Source organism: Entelurus aequoreus, linkage group LG11 (assembly GCF_033978785.1).
Source record: "Entelurus aequoreus isolate RoL-2023_Sb linkage group LG11, RoL_Eaeq_v1.1, whole genome shotgun sequence".
Taxonomy (NCBI): Eukaryota; Metazoa; Chordata; class Actinopteri; order Syngnathiformes; family Syngnathidae; genus Entelurus; species Entelurus aequoreus.
The window spans coordinates 65,419,477-65,445,386 of record NC_084741.1 but is presented as its reverse complement, the minus strand read 5'-3'; the positions used below and the strand labels follow the sequence as shown (position 1 = coordinate 65,445,386).

Here is a 25,910-nt window from a genome sequence, read left to right as displayed (position 1 = left end):
AGAGGTTCATTTATTTTCACATTCCATCTTGTCCTACCCTCTCAAATCACTTGTACCTGACACGAGACGCCCACAGGAAAGTCAAAGACACACGAAGAGAGTCTTTATAAGGGGAAGTTTGCAGTCTGCCACAAACTGAAAGCTGGACACGTCTGTGAACTTTTGTCGAGTGTACATTTTCAAGGTAACGCTTGTCGGACCTCGAGACATTGTCACATCTTTTTAGCCGGTAGCAATTACACTAATATGGGCACACGTTAACCACCCTTCTCTTCTAGGTGTTCATCCTGACTGGGTGGAGTTTTTCCAGGGAAAGTGAAAGTTAGTGGAACAAGGACGCGATCATAAAGATGCAGAAGGTCTCCGTCAAGAAACGACAAAGTGCAGGGAGTCAAGAAGCGTATGAAGTCATGTTGGAACCCGACGATAAAGGTATGTATCTAGACACCTGTTAAGTTTATCAGCACACAGTGGATCAAAACAGCAACGGAGCTACATAATCCTGACTATACTACAATGTCTTACGTGTGATTTGATGTGGGGCAACTTGAATTTACTGGACTTTCTGATGGAATGTGTCCTTTTAGAGAAAGAAGACCAAGGCGGCTACAGTAAACTGCAGCAGCCATCTGAGGACATCTACGCCGAGGCTAATTTTGACACTGCAACCAAGACACCAGGTTTTGTTAATTACATAGTACATATGTATATACAGTATATGTGTGTTCCTAAGTGTCAAAGTCAAGGCCCGGGGGCCAAATCTGGCCCGCCACATTATTTTATGTGGCCCGCGAAAGCCTGGGAATAATATGCGTTAATAAAATGCTTAATCTTTTCTTACTAAATATATTTGTTCTTTCCCTTTTGACATAAAAAATAATGTACTGCATGCAATTGCATACCTTTTAAAATTCAATATTATCAAAATCCAAATATTACATTATCATGTCTTCGAAAAATATTTTTTGTTAAAATAAAGATAAATACTGTACTTAAATATCTGCTTGACTTATGATTTCAAAAGAAATGATTGATCAAATTGTAGACTGTAAAATTGGCAATAGATTTTACGGTTAAATTCCGCCGACTGAGTTTTTTACCGTAAAATCAACGTTGGTACTGTTTTTTCCATATACAGTAAGACACTAAAACATTAAAAAACAAGCAAAAAAAACACGATTTTACGGTAAAAAAAACTGGCAGCTCTGTTGCTTGAATTTTACCGCTAAAACAGTGGTATTGTTTTTCCATTCCATTCCATTTATTACATTATTTTATATGCTGTAAAAAACCCACTGCTTTTACTGTAAAATTCTGATGACTGAGCTGCCAGTTTTTAAAGTAACATTTAAATGTTTTTTTTGCAGCTTATGTAAAATAATATATTGTTAATGTATTATATACACTACCGTTCAAAAGTTTGGGGTCACGCAATTTCTCGCATGGAATAACCTTCATTTCTAAGAACAAGAATAGACTGTCGAGTTTCAGATGAAAGTTCTCTTTCTCCGGCCATTTTGAGCGTTTAATTGACCCCACAAATGTGATGCTCCAGAAACTCAATCTGCTCAAAGGAAGGTCCGTTTTGTAGCTTCTGTAACGAGCTAAACTGTTTTCAGATGTGTGAATATGATTGCACAAGGGTTTTCTAATCATCAATTAGCCTTCTGAGCCAATGAGCAAACACATTGTACCATTAGAACACTGGAGTGATAGTTGCTGGAAATGGGCCTCTATACACCTATGTAGATATTGCACCAAAAACCAGACATTTGCAGCTAGAATAGTCATTAACCACATTAGCAAAGTTAAGACTAGTTTAAAGTTATCTTCATTGAAAAGTACAGTGCTTTCCTTCAAAAATAAGGACATTTCAATGTGACCCCAAACTTTTGAACGGTAGTGTATATATATATATATATATATATCCATCCATCCATTTTCTACCGCTTATTCCCTTCGGGGTCGCGGGGGATGCTGGATATATATATATATATATATATATATATATATATATATATATATATATATATATATATATATATATATATTACTCATTGTTAAAATTGTCCCTCTGAGGGCAACCATTACTGCGATGTGGCCCTCAATAAAAATTTGTTTGACACCCTGGTGTAGTTGATCTCCAACATGTCAACATGCACACGTTGAAGTACAGCACAACGCCGTTTACCACGCCCGAAAAAGAGTGGAAGAAGCAAAGATGAGTGAGGAGGGACTGACTGTTGTGCTTGCTGGAAATATTCTCCTCTAAATGCACCCTGTTGGGACTTTAGATAAAACTGTTACCAAATTGTGAGCAAATAAATAACGTTACATTCAAGTAAAATATTTAAAAAAAAATCTGTATGACATTCTGACAATAAAATTGCATGTGTCCAAATATTACGCTTTTTTTTAATAGTTACCGGTAATCTAAATTATGCAATCGAGTAATAACTTGTGATGAATCCAAATTCAAAAGGGTGTTTAATCCGATTTTTTTAATGTCATTTGACAGCACTACTCATAATATATTGATAGCTTAGGCATTCATGAAAGAAAGAAAAGAAAAAATATGTGCTAACATGTACTGTATGATGAAAATAATACAATAACCAATTTAAAGTTTTCCTACACCCCGAAGGCATACAATTATTAATATTTCCTCATGAAGTAGTTGGTGAGGTTGACTCATCATTTCAGGGCATGTCGCCATCACCATATTTTACAGTATGCAAATGTGTTTATGTGAAGCTGCGATAAGAAATATTCTCTGAAAAGAAAAGGTCAAAATATATTTTTTTCCCACCTAAAGAAGAAGTTGTGGCAGTTTTGTGTCTCTGTGTGTGTTTGTGTGTGTCAAAACTATTGCTAAGTATTAAATATGTATTAATTGTACTATTAGTATAATATAATATGTTTTTATTTAAATGACTTATCTTTAAAAGAAAATGTAATTACATTTAAAAAAAATTTCCTCTTTTACGGATTTCTAATGCAAAAAAATGTCATACAGACACATAAAAAAAAAATCCTCACTATTTTCAAGCTATATAAGACAAAATACAGTAAAACAATGGTACAAAGATAAACTACTTTCTGAACTATATTTCCCGTTTATATATTTTTCCTTTATATACATTTCAATGTTGAGGTAAAAAATCCGTTACGACCACAGTCACTGATACAAAACTTGAAGTACAAGTACAGTTTATACCTCTATTAATATTTATAAACATTTTTGATGTTCAGTTTTTCTAACTGTATCAGGGAAAACAAAATGCGATGACTACCCAAAATATACGGTGGTGTCAAAACTAAAATGCGGTTACATTTCATGCTTTGGCCTGCAACACTTATTAGTTTCAATGTGACGCCATCAAGAGACACAAAGACCATGTTTGAAAGTTTGAAGGCCAAAGTTTTATAAACATCAGGTAAACAATGTGGCGTTGCTATGACAACAAGATAAGGGCAGCCTGTAAAGAGCCGAGGGATACGTTTTTAAATTAGCAGTCCTGTTGAGCTTTAGGAGAAGAAAAATATGTAGAAAGATTCCTAGCGTGTCTTACTTACCATAAAAAAAAATACACTTTTTTTTTTTGATTGATTGAGACTTTTATTAGTAAATTGCACAGTACAGTACATATTCCGTACAATTGACCACTAAATGGTAACACTCGAATAAGTCTTTCAACTTGTTTAAGTCGGGGTCCACGTTAATCAATTCATTTCATCAATACCCTTCATTCCCAAAACTGCAAATTTCAAACAGCTAAAATCAAACAACAACCTGCTCCTTGATAACAGACTAATAAGATAAATTGATTAATCTCTATGCCACACTTTGTGCACAAACGTTAAAAATACTGTATCAGTATTTGGAGTAAGACTTCAGCAAAGAACTCATACAATAGTACCAATATGAGCCACTTTGAGGAACAGTGCAAGCATACGGGAGGAGAAAATACCACAGTGTGTGATATCTGAAATTCATTTATTATGTAATGAATACTAAGGTGTCTGATATTGTTTATATTTAACATAAACAATATCAGACATTCATTCATTATTATTTAAAGGCCTACTGAAAGCCACTACTACCGTCCACGCAGTCTGATAGTTTATATATCAATGATGAAATCTTAACATTGCAACACATGCCAATACGGCCGGGTTAACTTATAAAGTGCAATTTTAAATTTCCTGCTAAACTTCCGGTTGAAAACGTCTTTGTATGATGACGTATGCGAGTGACGTCACTAGTAAACTAGTACACCTTTGAATCCAATACAAAAAGCTCTGTTTTTATCTCAAAATTCCACAGTATTCTGGACATCTGTGTTGGTGAATCTTTTGCAATTTGTTTAATGAACAATGAAGACTGCAAAGAAGAAAGTTGTAGGTGGGATCGGTGTATTAGCGGCTGGCTGTAGCAACACATCCAGGAGGACTTACTTGGATAGCAGACGCGCTAGCCGCCGACCGCACGGATCATCGGGAGAAGTCCTTCGTCCTTCCGTCGATCGCTGGAACGCAGGTGAGCACGGGTGTTGATGAGCAGATGAGGGCTGGCTGGCGTAGGTGGAGCGCTAATGTTTTTATCATAGCTCTGTGAGGTCCGGTTGCTAAGTTAGCTTCAATGGCGTCGTTAGCAACAGCATTGTTAATCTTCGCCAAACTGGGAAGCATTAACCGTGTATTTACAGGTCCAGGGTTTAATAGTATTGTTGATTTTCTGTCTATCCTTCCAGTCAGGGGTTTATTTATTTTGTTTCTATCTGCATTTGAGCCCGATGCTATCACGTTAGCTCCGTAGCTAAAGTGTTTCGCCAATGTATTGTCGTGGAGATAAAAGTCACTGTGAATGTCCATTTCGCGTTCTCGACTCTCATTTTCAAGAGGATATAGTATCCGAGGTGGTTTAAAATACAAATCCGTGATCCACAATAGAAAAAGGAGAGAGTGTGGAATCCAATGAGCCAGCTTGTACCTAAGTTACGGTCAGAGCGAAAAAAGATACGCCCTGCACTGCACTATAGTCCTTCACTCTCACTTTCCTCATCCATGAATCTTTCATCCTCGCTCAAATTAATGGGGTAATCGTCGCTTTCTCGGTCCGAATCTCTCTCGCTGCTGGTGTAAACAATAGGGAAATGTGAACAGCACTCCAGCTTGTGACGTCACGCTACTTCCGGTAGGGGCAAGGCTTTTTTTAATCAGTGACCAAAAGTTGCGAACTTTATCGTCGTTGTTCTCTACTAAATCCTTTCAACAAAAAATGGCAATATTGCGAAATGATCAAGTATGACACATAGAATGGATCTGCTATCCCCGTTTAAATAAAAAAAATTCATTTCAGTAGGCCTTTAATGAATACCACTACCCTAACCCTGTAAAACCATTTATAATGGATTAATTCATTCATACATTTTTAATTAGAACCAAAGTGTCTGATATAATTTATCCTGAATTTAATTTTTTATATTCTTTTAATTAGAACCACAGTGCCTGTATTAATATGTTATCCCCAATTTATTCATTTATACATTTTTAAAAGGGAACTGCACTTTTTGGGGGGAATTTTGCTAATGGTTTACAAGCATTATGAAAGACATAATGACAACGCAAACTATAACCTGCTACCCAAGAAATATAACCTCAGACAAAAATGTAATTTAAAACATTTGAATGCACGTACAACACTTAAGACCTTCAGCATATGGAATACAATTATGGAATGGATTAAACAAAGAAGTAAAACAATGTATTAACTTGATGCAGTTTGAGAGGTTGTTCAAAACACAAAGTGTTTACAATGTATAAGGACGGAAAACAATTATATGTATTGTAAATAAGATATGATTCATCTCTTCAGTGAATCATAACTGACTCAACTATTTATGAAGAGAACTGTGGTACTTAGAAAACCTCGATATAACTGTGCTCCAAATTGAAAACAGGAAGTGAAGACATGTGTTGCTATAAAGTGGAAAAGGGGTAGGATTAAACAAGCTTTGCTTGTCTGATATAATTTGTCTTGAATTCATTCATTTGTTATTATTTAATGAATGCCACTGTCTCTGATATCATTCGCCTGAAATAATGCAGTTATACATTTTTAATTGGAAAAACATTGTGTGATATAATTTATCCTGATTTCATTCATTTAATATGTTATTGATACCACAGCGTCTGATCTCATTTATCTTGAATTTATCCATTCATTATTATTCAATGAATGCCACTGTCTCTTATTTCATTTATCCTGAATTATTCATTCAATATGTAAACTCCACGCCTAAGAGGGACTGTTGGTAGATACTGTAAATCAGGCTTGGGCAATTATTTTGCCTCGGGGGGGCCAAATTTAGAGAAAAAAATGTGTCTGGGGGCCGGTATATTTATTTTTAGGAACACTAATACAAAACCTCACAATAATGTCTGAATGCTAAAAACATTATGACAGACCGCTTCAATAAACGGAAAGGAATTTTACTTTTTTTTTACTGAATGAGACACCCAGAATGTACATGTAATTAAAGAATGTGGGTTTTAGAATATTAACTATGAACGATAAAACACTGAATATTGACAACATATGAACTGACCCCCTCTCGATCGACATATTTTACAATCAAGTGAAACGCAACAAAATGCAACAAACACAGCGAAATATGAACACAAAGGGTAAAAAAACCTCACCTACAATCTGATGTATTTGATACATCACTAAACTTTAGAACGTTGTTGAAAAAATCTCCTTCCGCATCTGTCCCTGACACCCGCATTTCAGGCTGGCCGCTCTGGAAACACTCTGTGGAAACGCTCCCCACCCACACTGCTTGGTGCCTCGTCTGAGCTGCTGTGACTTAGATGACCATACTAACTAATTGCATTACCATAGTATGATGCAAAAGCGCAGATTCCAACCATTGAAATACTTTGTATAGTTCAAGACTTACGGTCATTTGAAAACATCGCTGCACATCATAATGGTGGTTACAGTTTCCATCTTCCATCCATCCATCTTCAACCGCTTATTTGGAATCGTGTCGCGGGGACAACAGCTCCAGCAGAGACCCCCAGAATTCCCTCTCCAGAGCAACATTAGCAACTTCCTCCTGGGGGATCCCGAAGCGTTCCCAGGCCAGAGAGGAGATGTAATCCCCCCATCTGGTCCTTGGCCTGACCCGCGGTCTCCTCCCAGTTTCCATCTTAAAGATCTAAAAAAAAATATTTGGGAATGTCCGGCGTATGCTGCCCGCGGGCCTTAATTTGCCTAGCTCTGGTATAAATGGTCGCCACACAGTGCAAAAAGTCAGTGTTCAAAAACAAGAAAAAAAATTACAAAAATGAGGGGTATTTTACTTGAACTAAGCAAAATTATCTGCCAATAGAACAAGAAAATTCGGCTTGTCAAGACTTTCCAAAACAAGTAAAATTAGCTAACGTCAATGAACCCAAAAATACCTTAAAATAAGTATATTCTCGCTAATAACAAGTGCACTTTTTGCTCAATATGTTGAAAAATATTCTTAAATGAAGTAAATGCTAGTGCCATTATCTTGACATAATGATATGCGCTCGGCATTACATTTCTTGAAACCAGCAAACTTATACTAAAAACTAGTTTATTGTTCTTAGTGGAAAGGCAACAAGGCAACCGCTTGTTACTCTAGGGGTCTCCTAGCCGCTCAGGAAAATCCTATCGTCTAAAAATGCATTTTTCCATCGATAACGTGACATCATCGCGCCGAGTGCATGCTCTTTTTAATTGTAATTTTGAAGAATTAATCTGAATGTGCGTGAACTATTTCTGTTCAAAATTGTTAGAAATGTCACATGTTAAATGTTTAAATATTAACTGTCCGTTTACTGTACTGTGCCAACTGTACTACTATAGGAGTACATATTTTCTATTGTTTCATTGAAAATCAAACAGCAAAGTCCATTTGGCTGTCATCTGTTTTGATTATGAGACAAAATTGTGTCAAAGTCATGATTTTTTTTTTCATGTTTGAAATAAGAAAGTATTACTTTAAAAAAGTAGTTTTATACTTGTGAGTGTTGATGACACAGCTGTGCAACAGTTGATATTCTAGTATCAAGCATGTTTTACTCAATATAGGTCATCAAATCTCAGCAACAAGCTGTAATATCTTACTGAGATCATTTAGGACCAATACCCTTAAAACAAGTAAAACACTCTAACATAAAATCTGCTTAGTGAGAAGAATTATCTTATCAGACAGAAAATAAGAAAATTTCACCCTTATTTGAGATATTTAATCTTACTTAGATTTCAGTTTTTGCAGTGCACAAAATATTGACACATTGGTCCTTTTCACTGCATCAGACCTTAGGAGTGTATTCATTTTTACAAAGTAAACAGACTATTAACAATTGCTGAGACTTGGTCAAGGAGCAGGATACAATTAGCTCTGCTTCTCCCTACTCCTTTTCCTAAATGTTGTTGTGCAAGTTAATAAACCGTGTGATATTTTTGAGTGCACTTTTGTTACGCGTGTTGAACATAAACCTGATCTGGCTGATAACAATACGTGTATGACTTGTCAAGTCAAACAGGCTCAAGGTGCCACGCAGCGTTTCCGTGTTGGATGCTTGATCCTGTCTCTGGTCTGCTTGGTGCTGCTGGTGGTCGTCATCGTCCTCATTGTCAAACGTGAGTGAACACTGCCAGACCAAGCGCAACACATCGCAAGCTCCCCAAGAAATCGCACAAATGAATCACTACTACTCACCGTTTATTTGTTTTCTAAACTTTAGTCGGAGCTGGATCCACCAACGACTCAGCGGGCTCATACATCATCAATCAGTGCACGACTTGTAAGAGTGTTCAGGTGCCAACTGAATGTGAGTGGAACAACAAAACAAAAACTGCTGCATTTATGAGTAGATAGATGATCGAGCACAGGTGTCAAACTCAAGACCCGTGGGCCACATCATTTTAAGTGGCCTGTTGCATCATTTACTGTGGCCCGCCATGTCATTCATTGTGGTCTGCTACATCATTTAAAGTGGCCTACCACATCATTTAATCTGGCCCGCCATGTCACTCATTGTGGCCTGTCACATTCAATGTGGTCCGTCACGTCATTTATAGTGGCACGCCATGTCATTCAATGTGGTCTGCCACATCATTTAAATTGGCCCACCACGTCATTTTATGTTGTCCGTCACATCATTAATGTCACCCGCTGTGTCATTCAATGTGGCCTGCCACATCATTTGATGTGGCCCATCGTATTATTTATCGTGGCCCATCACGTCATTTAATTTGGTCCGCTATGTCATTTAATGTGGTCTGCCACATCATTTCAATTGGCCCACCACATCATTTTATGTTGTCCGTCACATCATTAATGTCACCCGCTATGTCATTCAATGTGGCCTGCCACATCATTTGATGTGGCCCATCGTATTATTTATCGTGGCCCATCACGTCATTTAATTTGGTCCGCTATGTCATTTAATGTGGTCGGCCACATCATTTAAATTGGCCCACCACATCATTTCATGTTGTCCGTCATGTCATTTATAGTGGCCCGCCATGTCATTCGATGTGGTCTGCCACATCATTTAATTTGGCCACCACGTCATTTTATGTTGTCCGTCACATCATTAATGTCACCCGCTATGTCATTCAATGTGGCCTGCCACATCATTTGATGTGGCCCATCGTATTATTTATTGTGGCCCATCACGTCATTTAATTTGGTCCGCTATGTCATTTAATGTGGTCTGCCACATCATTTAAATTGGCCCACCACATCATTTCATGTTGTCCGTCATGTCATTTATTGGGGCAGGCCATGTCATTCAATGTGGTCTGCCACATCATTTAATTTGGCCCACCACATCATTTTATGTTGTCCGTCACATCATTAATGTCACCCGCTATGTCATTCAATGTGGCCTGCCACATCATTTGATGTGGCCCATCACGTCATTTAATTTGGTCCGCTATGTCATTTAATGTGGTCGGCCACATTATTTAAATTGGCCCACCACATCATTTCATGTTGTCCGTCATGTCATTTATAGTGGCACGCCATGTCATTCAATGTGGTCTGCCACATCATTTAATTTGGCCCACCACATCATTTTATGTTGTCCGTCACATCATTAATGTCACCCGCTATGTCATTCAATGTGGCCTGCCACATCATTTGATGTGGCCCATCGTATTATTTATTGTGGCCCATCACGTCATTTAATTTGGTCCGCTATGTCATTTAACGTGGTCGGCCACATCATTTAAATTGGCCCACCACATCATTTTATGTTGTCCGTCACATCATTAATGTCACCCGCTATGTCATTCAATGTGGCCTGCCACATCATTTGATGTGGCCCATCGTATTATTTATCGTGGCCCATCACGTCATTTAATTTGGTCCGCTATGTCATTTAATGTGGTCTGCCACATCATTTAAATTGGCCCACCACATCATTTAATGTTGTCCGTCATGTCATTTATAGTGGCAGGCCATGTCATTCGATGTGGTCTGCCACATCATTTAATTTGGCCCACCACATCATTTTATGTTGTCCGTCACATCATTAATGTCACCCGCTATGTCATTCAATGTTGCCTGCCACATCATTTGATGTGGCCCATCACGTCATTTAATTTGGTCCGCTATGTCATTTAATGTGGTCGGCCACATCATTTAAATTGGCCCACCACATCATTTCATGTTGTCCGTCATGTCATTTATAGTGGCACGCCATGTCATTCAATGTGGCCTGCCACATCATTTAATTTGGCCCACCACATCATTCAATGTGGCCCGCCACATCATTTGATTTAAAGAAGTTAGGCCCTCAGGTCCTTAGTTTTCTGGAAACGTGGTACCTTAAACAATTTAGATAGATTCAATTAAAAAATCGAAGGATGTTGCGTGCTAATTAGATATTTTCCCCCATTCTTTTCTTCTTCCACTATAATTGTTTTATCAAACAAGCAGCATCCATTTAACACCCAGCGTCTATCAAGCCCATTATTACATACAAAACCCAAAACCAGTGAAGTTGGCACGTTGTGTAAATGGTAAATAAAAACAAAATACAATGATTTGCAAAACCTTTTCAACTTGTATTCAATTGAATAGACTGCACAGACAAGATATTTAATGTTCAAACTGAGAAACTTAATTTTTTTTTTGCAAATAATCATTAACTTAGAATTTAATGGCAGCAACACATTGCAAAAAAAGTTGGCACAGGGGCATTTTTTACCACTGTGTTACATGGCCTTTCCTTTTAACAACACTCAGTAAACGTTTGGGAACTGAGGAGACCAATTTTTGAAGCTTCTTAGGCGGAATTCTTTCCCATTCTTGCTTGATGTACAGCTTAAGTTGTTCAACAGTCCGGGGTCTCCGTTATCGTATTTTACGCTTCCTAATACGCCACACATTTTCAAAGGGAGACAGGTCTGGACTACAGGCAGGCCAGTCTAGTACCCGCACTCTTTTACTATGAAGCCATGCTGTTGTAACACGTGGCTTGGCATTGTCTTGCTGAAATAAGCAGGGGCGTCCATGAAAAAGACGTTGCTTGGATGGCAACATATGTTGCTCAAAAACCTGTATGTACCTTTCAGCATTAATGGTGCCTTCACAGATGTGTAAGTTACCCATGCCTTGGGCACTAATCACTAATACACCCCCATACCATCACAGATGCTGGCTTTTCAACTTTGCGCCGATAACAGTCCGGATGGTTCTTTTCCTCTTTGGTCCGGAGGACACGACGTCCACAGTTTCCAAAATCAATTAGAAATGTGAACTCGTCAGACCACAGAACACTTTTCCACTTTGCATCAGTCCATCTTAGATGAGCTCGGGCCCAGTGAAGCCGACGACGTTTCTGGGTGTTGTCGATAAATGGCTTTGGCCTTTGCATAGTAGAGTTCTAACTTGCACTTACAGATGTAGCGACCAACTGTAGTTACTGACAGACCTTCGCCCCATCCTTTTTTGTGAATAACTGAGCATTTCACAGAAGCTGCTTTTATACCCAATCATGGCACACACCTGTTCCCAGTTAGCCTGTTCACCTGTGGGATGTTCCAAATAGGTGTTTGATGAGCATTCCTCAACTTTCTCAGTCTTTTTTGCCACTTGTGCCAGCTTAAACATGTTGCAGGCATGAAATTCCAAATGAGCTAATATTTGCAAAAAATAGCTAAGTTTACCAGTTCGAACGTTAAGTATCTTGTCTTTGCTGTCTATTCAATTGAATATAGGTTGCAAAGGATTTGCAAATCATCGTATTCTGTTTTTATTTACCATTTACACAACGTGCCAACTTCCACTGGGTTTTGTATTAGATGACAATGATTATGCTAACTTCAGTGGACCTAATAGGCAGCCTTGTGGGACACCTTTCTTTGCAAATCTTTCCTCGTGCACAATCTGCATAGTGGAGAAATACCCGGTAGATGGATGTCCCCTCTCTTCTGCGTCCAGCTCCCAATGGGTGTCCCACCGGGTGGCTGAGGCTGGACCAGTCATGTTTCTACCTTTCCCATTTCCGGCTGAACTGGCAGCAGAGCCAGACGAACTGCTCAGGAAGAGGAGGCTCCTTGGCAGTGGTCAGCAGCCTGAAAGTTCAGGTGCTTCTCACAACAGTCATTGAAAACTGTAGCTTTCCTTTAGGCGGGTTGTAATTTTGAATGAGATGCTCTCTTCTAGAACTTTCTGACTCAAAAGGGCAAAGGCTTGAAGTACTGGATCGGCCTGCGACACAATGGGGGGACGTGGACATGGGTCAACAACGATGTTCTGGCACAAAGGTGATTGGTGGTACTCTTTTTAAAATGTTTTTTTTTTTAATAATAATAATATATGTAAGTCTTAATAGCCTAATAGTGTATACATTGAAACAGTGCATTAAATATTATTATATATTTTGAATCAATCAACTGCGATGAGGTGGCGACTTGTCCAGGGTGTGCCCCGCCTTCCGCCCGAATGCAGCTGAGATAGGCTCCAGCACCCCCCGCGACCCCAAAAGGGACAAGCGGTAGAAAATGGATGGATGGATGGATTTTGAATCAAACCAATCCAATAATATTAATATGATACGTTTGAATGAAAATAAATTCTACTTCATACAATAATATACGTGTGTAAATGTTAGGGTTTTCTTTTATTTGGGTTTTGTATATGGATGTTTATACTTATTCTGCTAAATATATTAATGTTTTGTGGGAAAATAGCCTATAAGTAAATACATGTGACATTAAATACTGTGATGTAATAATAATGAACAAAGGATCAACTATGTAGCTATTTAGTAGTACAGTAATAACATTACTGCATAAAGAAGCTACATTAGATGTTGTAATAATATTGAAGATAATGGTAATAATAATAATAATGATAAGGATAGTGATAATAATAGAGATAATATGATGTTGATAATAATACTAGTAAACATAGAAATCATAATACATTATAACTAGGGCTGCAACTAACGATTAATTTGATAATCGATGAACCTGTCGATTATTACTTCGATTAATCGATTAATAATAGGATAAAAGAGACAGACTACATTTCTATACTTTCCAGTATTTTATTGAAAAAAACAGCATACTGGCACCATACTTATTTTGATTATTGTTTCTCAGCTGTTTGTACATGTTGCAGTTTATAAATAAAGGTTTCTAATTTTTTTTATTTTTTTTAATAAAAAAAAAAAAAAAATTGCCTCTGCGCATACGCATAGCCTAGATCCAACGAATCGATGACTAAATTAATCGCCAACTATTTTTATAATAGATTTTAATCGTTTGAATCGATTTAATCCATTAGTTGTTGCAGCCCTAATTATAACATATTTACTATAGATACATATTTAGTATTATTAGCATTGTGGCAAAGCGAGTATGCATTACATAATGTTCCACATTGGTAATTGAATACATCAAAAAGTATCCTTATGATGCCTACAAATAATACTACATCCTGTAAATCATTAAAAATATTACAAACTGTTCAAAAAAAACCCCCCAAAAAACATTACATTGCAGTATTTTGGTCATGTCAATGGATATAAACCCTTTGAAAATGTCTTCAGGACTACTATGACTAGTACCAATACTATTACTAATACTAATACAAATACTATAGTAGTATTAATAGTAATGGTAACTAATAATAGGAATAGATGCATTAGTAAGTGATTAAAAATAGTAGTAATAAACTACAAATTAGTTATCTATAATTTTACTATACAAAATATTTTGAAAAAATATATTTACACATATAAATTCATTAAAACCTATACAGCGTGAATAAATGAACACATCAAATATGATTGTTAATCATCACAATGATACCAATAATTAACAATACGATGTAAATACATTCTATGCTATTTGCTTTGCAGTCACTGGGGAAACAATCTCGCCAATGGGGATTGTGGGATGCTTAGCAGTGGCAATCAGACGGAGAACAACTGGATGAGAGGTTCATGCCGGGCTTACAGTTACTACATTTGTCAGCGGCAGCTTGAACAGCAAGCTGCAAACTACCAACACAATGAATGATTATTATCTTTTTGATACATTTTAATGCGAATCCAAAGACGCTGCTCTTATTGAATGCTTATACAGTACAGGCCAAAAATCTTCGACACACCTTCTCCTCATTCAATGCGCTTTCTTTATTTTCATGACTATTTACATTGTAGATTGTCACTGAAGGCATCAAAACTATGAATGAACACATGTGGAGTTATGTACTTAACAAAAAAAAGGTGAAATAACTGAAGGCATGTTTTCTATCCTAGTTTCTTCAAAATAGCCACCGTTTGCTCTGATTACTGCTTTGCACACTCTTGGCATTCTCTGGATGAGCTTCAAGCACACCTGTGAAGTGAAAACCATTTCAGGTGATGCCCTCTTGCAGCTCATCGAGACAATGCCCAGAGTGTGCAATACAGTAATAAGAGCAAAGGGTGGCTATTTTGAAGAAACTAGAATATCAAACATGTTTTCAGTTATTTCACCTTTTTTTTTTTAAGTACATAACTCATTCATAGTTTTGATGCCTTCAGTGACGATCTACAATGTAAATAAATAGTCATGAAAATAAAGAAAACGCATTGAATGAGAAGGTGTGTCCAAACTTTTGGCCTGAACTGTACTTTATTACTCTGTATTACTCAAAGCTATCAGTTTTAGGTTTGCTTCAATAAAGTTTTATTGTCATAAATAAATATATATATACATATAAACTTTTTGTTTCTGCTGCAACTTCATTTATTTGAAACTGTTAACTGGATGCTTAATTAGGTAAACCCCCACAATGTATAACACCAGCAACTTATTTCTGATTACATTATTACATTTAATATCGTTAATTAGCCATACCATATAATTATATTCATGCACATATGTTTCTTTAATAATGCATGTCAGTTTTCACAATGCTTCCCTAGCATATTCTAAAAGCCCTATCTATGGCATACACTTTTGATTGACTAATATTAGCAATATGCTTGGGATTTACAGTGAGTGTCATTTTAAGTGAACTGCCTTGTAGTTACAGGGGAAACCCGTTAGATGGCAGTAAAGACCAGGAAATAAAAACATTTGAAATTAGGCTACCGGTTTAAATACTGTACACGAGTTCAGATATTTTTCAACGTCATTTCATGACATTTTCATACATAATTGGCTGAGTTATTGATTTGTTTTGCCCTGCTGTGTTTATAAAAATGTAATTCTTTTTCATTTTAGGTTTATATTTTCTTAATATGCACGTGAAGTGAGTAGCAGTATATCAACATGACCGTATGAATATTATATGATATATATTATTCTATTATTTTCTCGATAACAGTAACAACCCTAATTTTACACAAGCTACTTTAATAAATATAACATTTCGGACCAATTCAATCAAACATAACAATTATTGGGAATCCCTGCACCGTGCCACCCAGCAGCTGTACTAAAGGTGGGTGGATCGATCCAAATATCAACAGTATCAATATCAAGGTTAGTATCGGTGATTGATACTAGTGTGATGGGTTAAAAAAGAATGATTCTCTTTTTATATATTTTCACAATGTTTTTTTTTCTTCTCATATTATTAAATGATAGTAATGCAACAGTAATATTTGTTTAGTTATTGTTGCACTAGCACTATTGACTTTATGATGCTCAAACAATTGTAAGTATTGACAGGGATTAATTGTATTATTTTTGTCTTATACTGTTGAAATTACATTTTGTTAGATTTTAAAAAAATGATTGTGTATTATTCCAATTCTAATCATGATTTAAAAAATGAATGCAAAATATCATTTAGCTAAATTATTTTGTTTTGTTTATAACAATAACAGTGGGTAATGGTAGTGCAGACGTGTCCCTATATGTAATGAATCAATACCAACATTTGCAGAAAGAAATACAACCCAAATTCTCCCCTTATTGTGAAAGTCCATAGCTCTTATAATAACTACCTCCTGTAATTTTCCTATTAACCCTGGAAATAAAACTGTCCCTGTATTCATCCGAAACCTCATAAACACTCGGAGGAGCAGTCTCTGCACAAAAGAAACGTGCTAAGATTGACTATGTCAGTGATGAATGCCTTGCATTAAAATTGTTGTTTATTTGTTCCTTTAAGATGTCAAATAACCCTATTAAATCAGGTAGTCAGTTGGCCATTAATCTCAATGCGGCTGGCTGGTCGCTTAAAGCTAATGGGGCTTAGAATTTGCATGAAGTGAGTTTACCCAAAAAGCTTTGCCTAAGAGGATTGCCTTTCGAACAGATCTTATTGTCACACTTGTTCAGACACGGCTTAACCACGGTCCACCCAAAGAACTTCCCTTGCTGCGACAGTAAGTCAAAAATGTTCCGTCTTTGCTTCAGATCTGTTTCGGTGCACGATTAGCGGTCACAAATCAATGCGCTGCACAGTTCTGAATAAGTATTGATCATAATACTATATATTAAAAACAATAACAGGTGAGATCTGGCCCTCCATATCATTTTGAATGACCTGTGAAAGCCTGGAAATAATATGCATCAATAAAGTAGTTTATCTTTCTTTCTTTTTTTATATTGACAGGAAAAAAAGACATGTAGTGCACGCAATTATATATCTTTTAAACTTTATCCATCTAATAATGCAACAGATATCATATTATCATACATTCGAAAAATTTTGGGGGTAAAAACATGTAAATATCTACTTAGCCTTATGATTTCAAAGCAAGTTATCCATCAAAGTGTACACTGTAAACATGACAATATTTTTTTTTGGAAAACAGCTCAGGTCTTCAGAATCCTACCGTAAGAAAACAACTCTAGGACCATTTTTACATTTACAGTAATACACTGTGAAAACTGCAACCATATTTTTTATTCCAAAAAAAAACTAACAAAAAACTGGCAGCTCAACCACCAGAATTTTATAGTAAAAATATAGTGTGACCAACAATTTCCATGAGCACGAACAAAAAGTCGGACTAAGAATAAGCCAAGAAAAGACAGAATAAAAACGGGGATAGCAGATCCATTCTATGTGTCATACTTGATCATTTCGCGATATTGCCATATTTTTGCTGAAAGGATTTAGTATAGAACAACGACGATAAAGTTCGCAACTTTTGGTCGCTGATAAAAAAAGCCTTGCCTGTACCGGAAGTAGCGTGACGTCACAGGAGGAAGAATTCCTCACAATTCCCCGTTGTTTACAATGGAGCGAGAGAGATTCGGACTGAGAAAGCGACGATTACCCCATAAATTTGAGCGAGGATGAAAGATTCGTGGATGAGGAACGTTAGAGTGAAGGACTAGAGAGGAAGTGCAGGTTGTATCTTTTTTCGCTCTGACCGTAACTTAGGTACAAGGTCTCATTGGATTCCACACACTCTCCTTTTTCTATTGTGGATCACGGATTTGTATTTTAAACCACCTCGGATACTAAATCCTCTTGAAAATGAGAGTCGAGAACGCGAAATGGACATTCACAGTGACTTTTATCTCCACAACAATACATCAGCGAAGCTCTTTAGCTACTGAGCTAACGTGATAGCATCTGGCTCGAATGCAGATAGAAACAAAATAAATAAATCCCTGACTGGAAGGATAGACAGAAGATCAACAATACTATTAAACCCTGGACATGTAACTACACGGTTAATAATTCTCAGCCTGGCAAAGCTTTACAATGCTGTTGCTAACGACGCTGAAGCCAACTTAGAAACTTAGCAACCGGACCTCACAGAGCTATGATAAAAACATTAGTGCTCCACCTACGCCAGCCAGCCCTCATCTGCTCATCAACACCCGTGCTCACCTGCGTTCCAGCGATCGACGGCGCGACGAAGGACTTCACCCAATCACAGATGCGGTTGGCGGCTAGCATCGGCTAGGCGTCTGCTATCCAAGTAAGTACTCCTTGTTGTGTTGCCGCAGCCAGCCGCTAATACACCGATCCCACCTACGACTTTCTTCTTTGCAATCTCCATTGTTCATTAAACAAATTGCAAAAGATTCACCAACACAGATGTCCAGAATACTGTGGAATTGTTCGATGAAAACAGAGCAGTTTGTATGGTGACACATTGGGTACGAATACTTCCGTTGCCGTCGTGACGTCACGCGCATACGTCATCGTTTCCAACCGGAAGTTTAGCGGGAAATTTAAAATTGCACTTTATTGGCATGTGTTGCGATGTTAAGATTTCATCATTGATATATAAACTATCAGACTGCGTGGTCGGTAGTAGTGGCTTTCAGTAGGCCTGTAAGTATAGTGTGACCATTTTACTCTACAATTTAGTGGTAAAATTCTGCCATTTTTTTAAACCGCAAAATCCACAAATTTTCTTACAGTATAGGTAAACTATACTTTTACTAATCAAATGCATAGGTAATCGTGTGACAATATCATGTGGCTAATCCTTATACATGTATGTTTCTTTTATTAATGTTACAAGCGGCCGGCCCTCTGAGGGCAGCTAGAACTGCAACGTGGCCCTCAATGGAAACCAGTTTGACACCCCTGATTGTAGTGGGTCTGTTGCGGAAAGGTTTGATCATGTTACCTAATAGTCACCACTGACAGCATCTTGATCTTGTTACAGCTCTCATGGGCATACTTGCCAACCCTCCCGATTTTCCCGGCAGACTCCCGAATTTTAGTGCCCCTCCCGAAAATCTCCCGGGGCAACCATTCTCCCGATTTCCACCCGGACAACAATATTGGGGACGTGCCTTAAAGACACTGTCCTCTCTCAACTGAAACCTTCACCCCTTAACAGCCGCATGCTGTCCAGGCGTCCGCTTTTCCCTCCATATAAACAGCGTATCGGCCCAGTCACGTAATAATGTAGCGTTGAACGGGTTTAACAATAGATAGATAGATAGATAGATAGATAGTACTTTATTGATTCCTTCAGGAGAGTTCCCTCAGGAAAATTAAAATTCCAGCAGCAGTGTACAGAATTGAGATCGAATTTAAAAAAGTAAATAATGGGGGTATAAATGGAAGCAAAATAGAAAAATATTACAATAGAATAAAAACAAAAAGCATCACTCGAAGATGTCAAGAAATGCTGACACGTTGTATGATCAATTAACTGGTTTAATGATAACGCAAGGCATTCTTGGTCAACAGCCATACAGGTCACACTGAGGGTGGCCGTATAAACAACTTTAACACTGTTACTAACATGCGCCACACTCTGAGCCCACCCAAAATAAGAATGACAAACACATTTCGGGAGAACATCCGCACCGTAACACAACATAAACGGGGCGGCATGGCGTAGTGGGTAGAGCGCCCGTGTCAGAAACCTGAGGGTTGCAGGTTCGCTCCCCGCCTCTTACCATGCCGTTGTGTCCTTGGGCAGGACACTTCACCCTTGCCCCCGGTGCCGCTCACACCGGTGAATGAATGTTGAATGAATGATAGGTGGTGGTCGGAGGGGCCGTAGGCGCAAATTGGCAGCCACGCTTCCGTCAGTCTACCCCAGGGCAGCTGTGGCTACGAAAGTAGCTTACCACCACCAGGTGTGAATGAATGATGGGTTTTTAAGATGTAAAGCGACTTTGGGTACTTAGAAAAGCGCTATATAAATCCCAGTTATTATTATTATTATTATTATAAACTCAACAGAACAAATACCCAGAATCCCTTGCAGCACTAACTCTTCCGGGACGCCACAATAACATCTACGGCTTTTGGAGCTCAGTGCACAACTGCACACACAACAAGAAGGAGACGAAGCAGAAGAACGAAGAAGAGACATGGCGACGACGAGTAAGAAGAAGAAATACGCTTGCAAGTTCCAAAATGATTGGGAAAAAGAATTTCATTTCATCCAGAAAAGCTCGAAGGGGAAGGGGTATGCTGCCTGCACCTCAACCCCGCCCCCCTCCATCTCCCGAATTCGGAGGTCTTTAGGTTGGCAAGTCTGCTTATGGAGCGGGGTTGACTTGCAATTCTCTGCCGAAACTATGGGGGCAGTGTTTCCCTGAGAGTGAGCAGCCACACCCCTCGTTGACTAGCTCTGGGGTTTGCCCTCTTAGGCTTCTCACGATTACAACTCAGGGTGCCACAATTCGATTATTAAACGATGATCACAATCATCAATGCATCTTCCGCCCCATACAGGATGTTCTTTTAACACGGTAATTTGTCAGTATCCAACGGTCCACGTCGCCGTCGACGATAGGTTACATTTTTTTGGGGTTGCATGCCAAGCTCCGCCTGAGGGGTTTGGAGGGGGAGGAGCTATCCAGGACAGCGGGCTGAAGAGTGGCGCCGTAGCGTCATGAAGCTGTAGGTCCCCTACTAGAGATGCGCGGATAGGCAATTATTTCATCCGCAACCGCATCACAAAAGTCGCCATCCACCCGAACTAACATTTTATCAAAACCACAACCGCCCGCCACCCGCCACCCACCCGTTGTTATATATCTAATATAGACGATGCAAGGCATTAGTGAGGTTAGAAAGCTTTTGCCTGTTAAAGAAAGGAGACTGATCCAATGCAGCAGAGACATTCAATGCGTGCCACGCATTAATATCTCTTGGCCACGCATTAGAGGTTAAGAGATATTAATGCGTGATAATATTATTTATCATTATTATAGTATTATTGTCATTTCAATTAAGAAAGTGTTGACTATTATTGTTATTTTTTTCCCCTGGTCTTTAGTATTCCCTTTTTTAGTTTGTCGCGTACCACGTTTGCTGCCGGCGTTGCCATCTTTTTATTTTTTTCTTCTTCTGTTGTGTTGTGTTGTGGTGTGCTGTGTCACGCCAAATTTCTTCCCCCTACAAAAACCTTCCCCCCGCCCCCATTTACTTCCGTGGTCATGTTTCCTCTTACGTCATTGACAGCGATCGATAGCATCCGCTATTGTTTTTTTTTGTACAGGCGCGAAACAGGACAGTCGCGTGCCGGTTAAGGACCCCCGGCAACTTTGTGACTTTATTGGACGCAGCCCCGGAAGTAAATGGGGGAGAAGGTTTTGGTAGGGGGGGAAGAAATTTGGCGTGACAGCTGCAGCAGTGCCTGATGAGTAATTTCCTGTTTCAAAGAGTGCTGCTCGTTTTTCGTATGTGGGTAACAACATTTAACTATGTATATATCAATCAATCATCAATCAATGTTTATTTATATAGCCCTAAATCACAAGTGTCTCAAAGGGCTGTACAAGCCACAACGACATCCTCGGTACAGAGCCCACATACGGGCAAGGAAAAACTCACCCCAGTGGGACGTCGGTGAATGACTATGAGAAACCTTGGAGAGGACCGCATATGTGGGTAACCCCCCCCCCCCCCCCTCTAGGGGAGACCGAAAGCAATGGATGTCGAGTGGGTCTGACATAACATTGTGAAAGTCCAGTCCACAGTGGATCCAACACATCAGCGGGAGTCCAGTCCACAGCGGGGCCAACAGGAAACCATCCCGAGCGGAGACGGGTCAGCAGCGCAGAGATGTCCCCAACCGATGCACAGGCTAGTGGTCCACCCGGGGTCCCGACTCTGGACAGCCAGCACTTCATCCATGGCCACCGGACCTATGCAACTCCCCCTAGCAAGGGACAGGGTAGAAGAGGAGAGAAGAAAAGAAACGGCAGATCAACTGGTCTAAAAAAGGGGGGTCTATTTAAAGGCTAGATTATACAAATGAGTTTTAAGATGGGACTTAAATGCTTCTATTTTATATATATATTATTTATATATTTATATTATATTTCCGAATTGGTTCAACCGCCACCTGCCCGAATCTATTTAAAATCTATTTTTTTCGTCATGCATCCGCCCGACCCGCGGATTATCCGCAGACTCCGCGGTTGTGTCCGCAAACCGCGCATCTCTATCCCCTACCCCGATGACTCAGGGGCTACTTATTTCACATACCGTAGGAGGGGGATTCATATGGCCCCATTTGTCGCGGGTTACCTGACACATGAAATGTGACAAATTGGAGGGTGCGCCATCCACGGCAGTAGAGTGTTGAATATCTTAAAATGTGTTTTGTGGCAATTCCAACTTTGACCACAGCGCCAGTTGCTATGTAGAGTGGCGCTTTCCATTATTTTCAGCAGACTGCATTGCCAAGCGATTAACCCCCGCCCCGTCTCTTCCTCTCACGCGAAATCCATGTGAATCCCTTCCTTACTGTAAGCTTTGTGAATATATATGTAAGTGTCAATAAAGTGGCGATTGCTCTAAGGGAGGCTCAGCTTCCCCCATAATCCGTCCATCCATTTTCTACTGCTTGTCCCTTTTTGGGGCCGCGGGGGGTGCTGGAGCCTATCTCAGCTGCATTCGGGTGGAAGGCGGTGTACACCCTGGACAAGTAAAAAAAAAAGTAGTCAAAAATGTACTTTTGTGTTTACATTTTATTGACTAAATTATACGCTGGAATGCGTTGAACTTTTGTTCAGAATCAGCGACTTTCAGCAAATGCAACTTTATTCTCATTCACTGTGCTGACCCGTCTCCGCTCGGGACGGTTTCCTGCTGGCCCCACTATGGATTGGACTCTCGCTGATGTGTTGGATCCACTGTGGACTGGACTTTCACAATATTATGTCAGACCCATTAGACATCCATTGCTTTCGGTCTCCCCTAGAGGGGGGGGTTACCCACATATGCGGTCCTCTCCAAGGTTTCTCATAGTCATTCACACCGACGTCCCACTGGGGTGAGTTTTTCCTTGCCCGTATGTGGGCTCTGTACAGAGGATGTCGTTGTGGCTTGTGCAGCCCTTTGAGACACTTGTGATTTAGGGCTGTATAAATAAACATTGATTGATTGATTGATGATCATTAAACAGCGTTAAAGCGGAACGTCCATTGACTTCAATGGGGTCGTTCCACTGCTGCCAAACTAGACAGCCATTGGATAAATGCCGGGCTTTGTCCCGCCCATTGGACGCTCGGCGTCTATGGAAGTGTACAGAAAGTGGGCTTGGCCTCGGCTAGCCTGGACCTTGAGCTTGGATGATCTATCCGAGGCTGAATCCCTGTTTTGATTGACAGCAAAATAAGCGAATCAGGGATCTCGAAAGAAAAACCATCGGCAGAGCATTTTTCAACTTTCATTCCATGTTGTTGTGGAAAATTTTACAATCCGATAAGTGACGTTTCTTTGGAAAATCTAGCAGCCATACGTCTGTCATCTGTTATTGGAGACTGTATTTATTTAGAGAGAAGCTGAAAATAGACTTCCCCTACTTGAAAGACCAGCTGCCGCCACTGCTCTTGAGTACTAAAAAATCCTCAGTTTGGAAGCTCATGAAGAGAAGACCCGCCATTGTTTTCTCACCATCAACTTCAATGAACCAGCATTATTTCCTACACCTGGGGTCGGCAACCCAAAATGTTGAAAGAGCCATATTGGACTACAAATACAAAAAAGTAATCGGTCTGGAGCCGCAAACAATTAAAAGACTTATTTAAGTGTTATAATGATTGCAACACATGATGTAAGTGTATACATTAGCCTACTATCAAAATGACTGTGTCGCAGGCAAATCTTCGTTGACAGAAATGTTGAAATGTAATATTTATTCTACACATTTTTACAACATTGGAAAACATTAGTAAAACTTCTCAGAGGGTGACATAACTCCTGGAAATGATTGTCTTAGAACGGCCAAAGGTATAGATGTGTGTTTCCAAATGAAAGGAAACGGCAGGCCGTCTTATTCTAATGGATTTATAACAATATTTGCAAGCTGGGTAACAATTGCTGTGGTCTGGAACAACATGGTGCACAAACAACTATCAGAAATGTAGCCAATATTACATACAGATAATTAGGGCTGTGAATCTTTGGGTGTCCCACAATTCGATTCAATATCGATTCTTGGGGTCACGATTCGATCCAAAATCAATTTTTTTTTTTCAATTCAACACGATTCTCGATTCAAAAACGATTTTTTTTCCAGATTCAAAACGATTCTCTATTCATTCAATACACAGGATTTCAGCAGGATCTACCCCAGTCTGCTGAGTAGTAGATTTTTGTAAAAAGCTTTTATAATTGTAAAGGGCAATGTTTTATCAACTGATTGCAATAATGTAAATTTGTTTTAACTGTTAAATGAACCAAAAATATGACTTATTTTATCTTTGTGAAAATATTGGACACAGTGTGTTGTCAAGCTTATGATATGCGATGCAAGTGTAAGCCACTGTTCATTTTTTTTATTTTTTATAAATGTCTAATGATAATGTCAATGAGGGCTTTTTAATCACTGCTATGTTGAAATTGTAACTAATATTGATACTGTTTTTGATAATTTTCATTTTTGTTTCACTACTTTTGGTTTGTTCTGTGTCGTGTTTGTGTCTCCTCTCAATTGCTCTGTTTATTGCAGTTCTGAGTGTTGCTGGGTCGGGTTTGGATTTGGAATTGGATTGCATTGTTTTGGTATCGCTGTGTATTGTTTTGTTGGATTGATTAATTAAAAAATAAATAAATAAATAAAACAAAAATTAAAAATAAAAAAATCGATTTTTTAAAAATGAGAATTGATTCTGAATCGCACAACGTGAGAATCGCGATTCGAATTCAAATCAATTTTTCCCCACACCCCTACAGATAATGTGTCATGAAACAGAAATAAACTAAATACACAGAGGACATAAGTAAAGGAAATTAAATGATCTCAAATATACCTACAAACGAGGCATAATGATGCAATATGTACATACAGCTATCTTAAATAGCATGTTAGCATTAGCACTGACCAAATATTCCTGATTAGCACTCCATAACAAGTCAATAACATCAAGCTCACCTTTGTGCATTCACGCACAGAGTAAAACGTTTGGTGGACAAAATGAGACAAAAAAGGAGTGGCATAAAATTCGTCTTTCTGTGGCAGCATCATAGTCATAGTCATACATGTAAACAAACTGTTGAGGCACAGTCCACCAAATGGTGAGTTCAAGGGCCACTGAAATTAGTAGGACAAAACGGCGCTCACCAAATACTCTCATCAGTGAAGCACAAATATATTAAACAGTGGGCGTTCTAACAATTAGGAAGGTTTGTGTCGTGTTTGTCCTCCTACAGACAACATATTACAACAAAAAACATATTTTTCATCCCCTTTTTTTTCTATTTCCATACATTTTTGAGAAAGCTCCATGGAGCCACCAGTGTGCCGATAAAGAGCTGTTTGTTTAAGAGATCTTTACTAGGGATGTCCGATAATGGCTTTTTGCCGATATCCGATATTCCGATATTGTCCAACTCTTTAATTACCGATACCGATATCAACCGATACCGATATCAACCGATATATGCAGTGGTGGAATTAACACATTATTATGCCTAATTTGGACAACCAGGTATGGTGAAGATAAGGTACTT

General features: G+C 38.8%; 1 protein-coding gene across 1 annotated transcript; it reads left to right on the top strand.

Annotated features, from left to right (window-relative positions):
• The first annotated feature begins 36 nt into the window (after positions 1 to 36).
• LOC133660351 (early activation antigen CD69-like) lies at positions 37 to 14,972 on the top strand. Its single transcript, XM_062063773.1, has 8 exons — positions 37 to 184; positions 279 to 432; positions 588 to 680; positions 8,582 to 8,686; positions 8,791 to 8,877; positions 12,501 to 12,646; positions 12,726 to 12,826; positions 14,428 to 14,972. The coding sequence occupies exons 2-8, from the start codon at positions 351 to 353 to the stop codon at positions 14,585 to 14,587; spliced, it is 774 nt and encodes a 257-aa protein (XP_061919757.1). The 5' UTR covers positions 37 to 184; positions 279 to 350; the 3' UTR covers positions 14,588 to 14,972.
• Positions 14,973 to 25,910: the final 10,938 nt, after the last annotated feature.